The sequence below is a fragment of the Carassius auratus genome, linkage group LG30F (genome assembly GCF_003368295.1).
Source record: "Carassius auratus strain Wakin linkage group LG30F, ASM336829v1, whole genome shotgun sequence".
Taxonomy (NCBI): Eukaryota; Metazoa; Chordata; class Actinopteri; order Cypriniformes; family Cyprinidae; genus Carassius; species Carassius auratus.
Window position 1 is genome coordinate 428000 of NC_039294.1, and position 9501 is coordinate 437500.

General features: G+C 34.6%; 2 protein-coding genes across 6 annotated transcripts in view; both read right to left on the reverse strand.

Moving 5' to 3' along the window:
• Positions 1-2912: 2912 nt before the first annotated feature.
• tal2 (T-cell acute lymphocytic leukemia 2) lies at positions 2913-4170 on the reverse strand. Its single transcript, XM_026240454.1, has 2 exons — positions 3875-4170; positions 2913-3776 (listed from the first exon to the last, which is right to left on the reverse strand). Exon 2 carries the CDS (start codon positions 3759-3761, stop codon positions 3432-3434), a length of 330 nt encoding a protein of 109 aa, XP_026096239.1. The 5' UTR covers positions 3762-3776; positions 3875-4170; the 3' UTR covers positions 2913-3431.
• A 3216-nt stretch (positions 4171-7386) lies between these two features.
• Positions 7387-9501, reverse strand: part of shoc1 (shortage in chiasmata 1) — a 17889-nt gene continuing 15774 nt past the window's right edge. For 4 of the 5 annotated variants that reach the window (XM_026240458.1, XM_026240457.1, XM_026240460.1 and 1 more), the window contains 2 exons: positions 8799-9146; positions 7387-7946 (listed from right to left, as the gene is read on the reverse strand). In XM_026240458.1, the coding sequence (XP_026096243.1) occupies positions 7861-7946; positions 8799-9146 (434 nt within the window). In that variant the 3' untranslated portion in view covers positions 7387-7860. The remainder of the gene's footprint in view (positions 7947-8798; positions 9147-9501) is intronic. The other variant, XM_026240459.1, reaches the window with a different exon arrangement.

The window sequence follows — 9501 nt, forward strand, 5'->3', positions numbered from 1 at the left end:
GGCGTATAAAGAGATCAGGGCTAATCGGTTGGCACCAGAGACACTTCTGCATTCAGCCTCCTTTCGGGGAGGGCAACGGAGCGCGGGAGTGAATGCATGAGAGAGACAGGGAGGGAGGGAGAAGCCCATGATCTGCTCCATTGTGATAACAGATTTAGGCAGAGTGTAGGGTTCCGATAAGGAAAAGCACACTCAATAGAAGATTAGCCGCATACTTGGAGTAGAACATTGAAGGAGAGGAAGACACTTGGAAAGAAGAGGCGATGTGTTAGTCATGCTGAAATGGATTCTGTTTATTATTTATTATTAATTTTTACTCTTTTCATCACATTAACGTTTGCTTTAAATATCAGTTGCTGTGTAACAGAGCTCGAGTCTAATTTTAGCTGGTTTATCAATTTAAAGCATGGAACAGCACAATATTTAGAAATAAACAGCATTACAGAAAATCATGATGTTAATGTTGCAATTAGGCTATCAGAGCGGGGCGATAATATACAGTAGTTTACATCTTGTGACAATACAAGCAATCAAGAAGTTGAGATTGTTTTGCCCTACATGAGTATATTGTATTTTTATAAATCCAAGAGCTTGGTAATTGTAGTTTATTTTTGGAATGATCAGTCCATTTTTGGAACAGCTATCAAGCAAGTGAAATGTGAAATATATTATGCCACATATCACTCTGAATAAAGCGGATAAAGTTTATATATTTATATATATCCAACGTTATATAAAGAGATGGATGATAATTGTTACATTTGCAATGAAATGAAAAGAAAAATCAAGGAGGTGAGATTTGCAATATAGTAAAGTATATTGTATGTATGTGGACAAAGTTGGACATTTTTATATATTCAACTTTATAAATGGATCTTACCAATGACTAAATTTTGTGAAAATAGCAGCAATCAAGCAGTTTAATTTAGCTATATAATTATAATAATAAAATACCTGAGATTTGAAACACAGTATATATGTCAAGTAGCGATCAAGCAGTTAAAATGTACAATATAATAGGCTATATATTGCCCTGAGTATATTTTATGTACTGTATGTGGATAAGGTTGGACATTTTTATATACCCCACTATATATTTAGAGTTTGTTGATAATATAATATGATAATAGCAATCAAGAATTTGAGAATTGCTAGTATATTTAATGAATGTGGATCAATTTTGACATTTTTATATATCCAACTTTACATAAAGAGCTGGTTGATGAAAACATTTTGTGATAAAATCAAAAAATCAAGCTGTTTTGATATATAGTATATATCGGCCTTTGTAAGAATATTGTATGTATGCAGATAAAGTTAAATATGTTCACATATCCACTTTTATACTGTATATATATATAGAGCTAGCCAATAATATCATCTACATTTTGTAACAATAACAGCAATCAAGCAGTTGAAATATACTATATTAAGGGATATACTATTTCCCTAATTGAGTATACTGTATGTATGAGGATAAAGTTGGATATTTTTATATAAAGCTGGGTGACAATATAGTTACATTTTGCAACACAATAAAAAAAAAAATAGGCAGTTGAGATTTGCTATATAGTATATATATATCACTTTCAGGAGTGTACTGTTGGAGATGATATACAACCCACTATAGAGCTGTGCGATAAATAATACAGTTTACAGTATATATTCTTATTTATGCAATTATTGTTAGTAGATAGTGATTGTTTGAACATTATTTCAACCGGAAGGCTCTAAATAAACATTAGCAACCATTCACACACTTGCCAGATGAGCTTTGCTTTTCCGTGTTTGGTTTTAGGATCACAAAGTTGCCTTTTTTGTGTTTGCAGTTGTGATTGTGTGTTGTGTTAAATGGTGATTAGCACGGACAGCGGGACGGTCAGCTGCTGATTTCAAATGGCTAAAGTGCTATGAACAGCTGCCCAGAAACTCACTCGTCCTCTGTGATGATGACACTAACACAGCTAAAATGCCATTTCACTTCATTCTACATTCTTGATTTTTTCTACACTTTAGGTCAAATATGGTCTGGAGACTAGAGTAATTAGAACTGAAATTATGGATATGCTGATTTTCAGTGTTTACATGCATTTATCCAAAATCATCTCATTTTATATATATATATATATATATATATATATATATATATATATACATACATACATACACACACACACACACACACACACACACACAAACACTCACTCATACATACACTGCTATAAAATGATTAATCGCATCCAAAATAAAATATTTTGATTACATTATATATGTATGTGTACAGTGTATTATATATATATATATATATATATATATATATATATACACACACACAAACACATATATATATATGTATGTGTTTAAATGTTAATTAAAACCTAAAAAAGACTGGCATTACAATTGAATAGATACATTTTCTGTACTGATGTTTAAATGCAGCACACACACACACACACACACACTCCCACTTTTGTACACCTGATTGGTCACTGACAAGTGTGGATTTTGACTCCAAGATGACCTCTGGCCTCAGACCAAAAGTTAAGCTGAGTCTACAATCCAATCCCTCATGTGGCTTGGACACTTCCAGAGGTCATCACTATGGTGACACGGCTCTTAAACAGCTTCTGCAGTGAACAATTATCTGACCACAACATAAAAGCCAACCAGAGTCTTCAGAGCTGACCATTACATGCACACTGGTTCATACAAAGCAGTAAGAACAAGCCACTTTAACCAACCAAACAAAGAGTTTAGTGAATATGCAGATTGTTTTTAGGCATTTTAATATCAAACAGACTAATAAATTAATCCAATAAATAATTTCCAATCAATTTGACTATTGAAAAAAACAATTCACACTTTTGAATAAAGAATACACAAAAATAATTTGTGCAAACACACCAAAACAATTTGGCAAAACATATTTTGTATTTGTGAATGCAGAGTAAACAATAACATTTTTCAATTTAATAAATTACAATATAATGTACAACTAGTCACATGTGCGGAATCCACTGAAAGCATAAATAATAAATAGAAAATTAAATACAATCAAATAAATAAACGTTTCAATTCTGAGGCTGCTTTCAATCTCAAACAAAACATTCTTGAGTGTTAATTCAGTCAAGGAAATGAAATGACATTAATACTAAAAAGTATCAGGGAGATGCTTCCCAAGTGCATCCTTGACCATGCATATGTTGTTCAGGGTTCCTGCTCAATTACAGCAGTACTGCTGAATAAAGTGTTTCTGGGTTTCCACAGATCATTCGTTTAAAAGAAAAGCTCGGAAGAAATGAGTGATTGTGATGTCATAGCGAACATTCCGAGTTCCAAAAATCCAGCTTTGTCTCTCCATGGTAACGGAACTTTCAAAAACATCACAATCACAGAATCCTTTCATAGAGCGCTCATGCTTCAGTTTCGTTCTACCAGGCTTCTGAACTGTCGCAGCTGGACCCGGGTGAGGGCGGGTCGGTGTCGCTGGTCCAGGTGCGGTCGGTGCGCAGCTTCTGCATGTTCCCCGTGATCAGTGTGAGAAGCGCAGCTTGCGAGTGAGCTGATGGCTCTCCTCCCTGGCTCTCCAGCAGAGTCACCAAGAAGTTGATATAGCGCATGGCCAGCCGCAGGATCTCATTCTTACTGAGTTTTTTCTCGGGCGGGTGTGTGGGGATTAGTTTCCGCAGCTCTGCAAAGGCTGTGTTGACATTATGTTGGCGCCAGCGCTCACGGGTGTTGGTGAACACCTTCCTGGTCATGATACTGCGGTACTTCTGCAAAAAAAATTGAATATCGTTACCATCATCTGAATATTAGAGCATGGGGGGAAATAATTTTTTTTCTGTTAATAGCAACAAGTACAAACACTTACCACTTTATGTTGTCTTGAAGCTCTATGAATGTTGGAGCATTAGGCTTGAAAAATCAAAAAATAGTCCAGATGGCAGGTAAAAGCAGCAATGTGTGCGTTTAGTTAAGATAAAGAGCTGTCAGGTAATGGCAGCAGTAATAAGCCAGCATCCGTCCTCTCACTCTCTGAACCCTTGAACAAACTGCTCAGATGGAAAACAGAGTGAAAGAGAGTGAGGTTTGAGGGAGGGGATGGGGTTTGGCTTGTGTTCCTCATTTTTATAGTCATACCGCGGTGTGACGTTGCAGGGTGCGAGCGGGGGGGGGGGGGGGGGGGGTGATTTTTACATCTGCCATTAATGCATTTAAATTGATTAACATAATGCGTCGTGTTTCCATTCACAGCTTTCGCATCTGGGGGGTTAAATACAAAGAAATCCAACTTTTTACCAGCTGAACATGAAAAACAAACTGCAGTCTAGTGTTTAAACCAAACAGGGTGCATTAATTTCAAATAAAAAGCTTTTGTTTTATGAATCATGTCCAGAGCGTAATCTTCAATTCACAGCAGTGTCAAAAATTCTCACTAAATATTAAAATTAAGATTAAAAGAAAAGAAAAAATTGCATATTTTTATGTAATATTTAAGTATTTTAATAATCAAATGTTATTAATTAATAAATCTAATTATTAGATGAATTATATGTAAATTTAAATTCTTGTTTTTGTATCTATAAATGATATACATACATCGATATACAGTACTAACTAAAAGTTAAACTATACAGATATATTTAAAAAAAAAAAACTTTAAAATTCAAATGGTTACTATTTAAAAACCATTTAAGCATATATATATATATATATATATATATATATATATATATATATATATATATATAAATATATATATACATACATACATACATACATACATATAAATTTATACACTTTAAAGTAGACTGCCAAACCCATCAATACATAGCTTGGCTTGGCTTTTAAATAGTTTTGACAAATATTTTAGTTTTGATGTTCCCAATTTAATCCACCAAATAATGTGTGTCAATATACTCTTTACAAGTCTTCACGTTGAGTGATATATATACAATTTTTACTGTTGTGAGTTTGTTCATAATCTTAAACACTTCCGCATTCAGCCCATCAGGAAACAAAATAAAGGGCGGCTATTCAAAGCAGACTTATTGCCTATGAGCTCTAACAAATACGTGGCTGTTGTACAAAATGTGTTTCCCTCTTTTGTTGGGATGCTGGATGTCCACCTGCTAACAGATCTATTACAGCGACTCTGTCCAATAGTGAAGTGACATCATAATGAAAACTTTCCTCTGATTGGACAACACGGTGCCAAAAATCCCCACAGCATATTCACCCTGACAGAGTAATAATATGGGTTTTGTCTGAATGATGGTAATCTTGTTTAGCATGTCCTGGGGCTTCACATAAATTACACTAGGTTATGACAGAGGCAAGCTTGTGGATCAGCACATTCTTTGGGGCCAAGGTCTCGAAAGCCCCCTCTCGCTCTTTCCCGAACTCTCAACCTCCCTTCAGATCAAAAGCTGGTGTCTCGCTGCAGCAATTGTTGCGTTAAAAGTCTCTCTGAGAATTGTGGGGGATTTGCATAATGGGATTATGGAGGGATTAGGAGTCAGGCAGAGGACAGACACAGTTAGGACGGAGCTGAATTCACGACTCCATTCATATGGACTCAACCGTCAACACACCCTGCACCTGCAGAGCTGCCTTTCAGATCTGCCATAAACTTCAGCCAAACGCAAACCTGCCCAAAACAAAACTCTGTCCCAATTCACACCCAAACTTTTGACCTACCTGAGCTGCACTTTCCCACTGGAAAGAAACAGCACTGTTGTTTCTCCCAGACAGTGATGCAATTCAACTGAGACTTCTGCTGCTCAGATGTTTCTCTCCAGTAACCTTTCAGATTCGGTCCGAAAGCCTGCAATCACAAGATCTATTTGTCAATATGAATTCAAAGACCAAATGATCAGAGCTATGCAATCCAAATAAACTGAATCAAATGCAACTGATTTTATTTTAATAATTTTATTACATACCTGGATTTTTCTTGTTTTATGAAAAGAGAAAAATATGACAAATACCATAATTTTTTTTAATGATTGTATATATATATATATATATATATATATATATATATATATGATTTATGTATAAGGTACACAAATATAACAAGGGAAAAAAAAAAAAAAAATGGAAATGCCACTTACTGTAGGGGTTAGTGGTTTGTTCGGATTAATTAAATGCAGAAACCTTCCCCAACTGTTCCTATTTGAGCATTTAGTTGACATTGTTAAACAGTGTTGACACTGCAATAAGGGTGACAAGAGATTTGACCCGATGTTTGCAATGAAGAGAGTTGTTAAACAGGTTCAGATTTAAACAGCATGCTCTGTTCTCACAGCTTTTTTCCATCTGAAAAAGCACTGTGATTACGATCGCATTACTGACGTATTTATTCACACCGCTGTTTTACTGCCTCAGACTGGACACAAGTCTTCCTCCCTCACAGCCCTGTGTCCAAACACTGCCGTTTTATTTGCTTTTGTTTGTGTAGGGGCAGTTCAAATGGTGTGAGTTATTTATGGAGGCTGTTTGGTGTTTTACAGAGGCTGAGACTCACGAGGTGCAGAGAATGAAAGGGAGAGTGATGGAGAGAGGAAAATGCCCTGTGGGAGTGTCTGTTCTGGAGCTCATTCCTGCGAGGGGCTGCTGGTGTGCTGAGATAAGCCCTCCGACCCCCATCACTCTCCCCCTCTTCCTCTTCCTCTGTCTGTGCAGCGCTTTCCCTCTCCTCTGACTGTCAGCGATAAGAAGATCGTCCTGTAATTGAACGACTATCTTTCTATCATGCTCATTTCAGAAAATAGCGAAGGGCTGGAAATGCATATGGTGTGGGAGATAAATGAATGGCCACTGTCACTGTAGTCAACAATCTGCATCCAGACTGGTAATTTCGAAAATGCTTTTTTAATGCCAATCAATTCAGCTTCACATACCGAATTATTTATTCAGTTCCAGACCGGCGTGACCTCCTCTAAATAAGCGGCGTCGCATCAGTAACGTGTAGCAGGAAATGTAAATCTGTCAGAACAGTGTCACGTCTGAATAGAACTCTTTCATCTGCATTCAGATGCATTCTTTACACCTGCTTCTGTGTACAGACTGTAAAGCGAACAGATGCATGTGTGCATACGCTCACTCTCAACTGTAGGTCAAAGGTCAGTAGAAAAAAAAAAGTCGGGAGTCATAATTAGTGAAAAAACTAAACAGCATTAAATACTTTTAAGCTCAAACCTTCTGTTGCACTCTAAGAAGCACATTTAAAATTAAAAATTAATCTAAAATTATGCAGTTGAAATCATTTTAATAAATAATATTCATAAATAACTTTTTCCTTCATTAATGATTTTGAAATAGAATATAATTTAAATAGAATAAATAGCAAATTCATAGCTATATATATATATACACTAAAATATTTTAAAGTTGAGCATAATTTAAAAATACATGTTCAATGTTCAAGATTGATAAGTCTTGGAAAACAAAATTTGCTAATTTTCGCAACTGTGGCTACCCTCTAAAAGAATAAACAATAATAAAAATATTTCAATCTAACAAAATGTGTGTTTATTTTGATAGATTGAAATATATTAAAAGAAATGTTTGATTTGACTGTTTCTTTTTTTTTATTGTAACTGTCATTCTGATATAAATACTGATATAAATACAAAGGGTGATAGTTTAAACATTAATATGTACTTATTGGAACAATATCTACATTTATTATAAACCATTCTTTTTACGCATTAACTATAAATTATATACATATATTTTAACGGACATATGATTGAAATGTATTAATGTAACATTCTACATGAAAACTGAAACTACAGATGAGCGTGAGAAATATTCTAAAATATCACTCAAGCTAGTAGCAAAACTTCTTCTTCAGAAAAATCTGAGTCTGGTCTGTCCATCATTTCTGCCTGGAACTCGCTCACATAGCAGTCTTCCTCTCTTGCTGGGCGGAAGCACTGGGAATAAACACACAGACACAGAATGATAGAGCAAAACTCTCCTGCCCTCCGGATACCAGATTCTTTCCTGCTGAATTTCTTTTAAAGAGAAAGTTTATATAATTACTTATTAAAAAGTGAAAGTCAATGGGATTTCTATGCACTATAACATAAATAAATAAATAAAAAAATCAAGATGTTCTAGGTGTCAAGTAAAACATTTATTATTTTGTATTAATTATAATAATAGTTATTGTTAATTATTGTGGTATACTTTATAAAAGAATACTACTTCTGTCTTCATTCTTTTTCACTAAATTTCATGTTCAATTTAATGTGTTATTGTCTTTTTTTTTTATAATGTAAAATGAGCGAACATTAACCCCAATTCTGAGCAAAATTGAACACAACTAATGTTTTTCTGTGAGGAGCTAAATTAATTTAAAACATATTATTCTCAAATGCATTAGCTAATTCACATTTGCAAGAAAGTTTATATATTTACAAACAGCAATTCATAAACTCAATATCTAAATGAGATAAACAACTATATAAACTTTTTGTGAAAAAAATCTTGGAAATCTATTTCAGTTTAATAAAAAGAAGTTCAAAAGAAGGTTCTTTATGATCATGAAAAATGTTTGATTTGACAGCTTTTATAATTTTCTTTTATAATTAAATTCAGATAACTGTTTTTTTAGAAAAAATAATAATGCATATACACATAATTATCTCATGCATTTGTGAATCATATTTTGTCAAATTAATTGAGAGACTATATTTAAATGTTGTTTAAAATTTTTTTGTGTTCCACAGAAGAAAGGAGGTCATGCAGGTTATAAATGTGTGTGTGTGTTTGTGTGTGTGTACCACTGTGCACATCTCCTCCTCCTCGCCTCTTCCTCTCTTCTCCTGTCTTGTTGGGCAGATCATTCTCAGGTGAGCTCCAGTGAGTCTGACTGTGCGTTCTAGAGCTAAATCCACACGCAGTGTTTCTGCCTCCCAGCACTTCAGGTGTGGGCAGAGGAGCCATGGGAATATGGGCAGACCCTCGTGGAGCAGCTCGGCCTGGCATGAGATCTGGGTTTTGAATGAATCCTTCACCCTGTAGCTGCCAGACACTCGCTGTATTTGAACCTCGACTGAACTGGCTTGGTGTTAATGTGTTGTATGAGTGAAAATGAGCTGTATCCTCTCCACTGATGCTGTTATGACCTGCTAATGTGAATAAGAAGCAATTTAAATGATTGCCTTGAACAAAAAAAAACTAAATTTTTCATTTAAACAGGATCCAAAATTAACTTTTGCCAACAACTACATTTGCGGACCATATACAGTATATTTCTAACTAGCGAGTAAAACATATTTAGCATTATGATTATTGTTATAAAAGTAAAAATATTAAATATAAACACTAATATAATTCTAGTCAAAAGTTTACAATAATTAACATTTTAATGCTCATCAAGGCTGCATTTATTTGAGCAAAAATACTTGAACAAAAATTTCAAATATACTTGAACTCTTCAAATATACTCTTCTCAACATCAGTTGAGCAACCAGAGGATTAAAA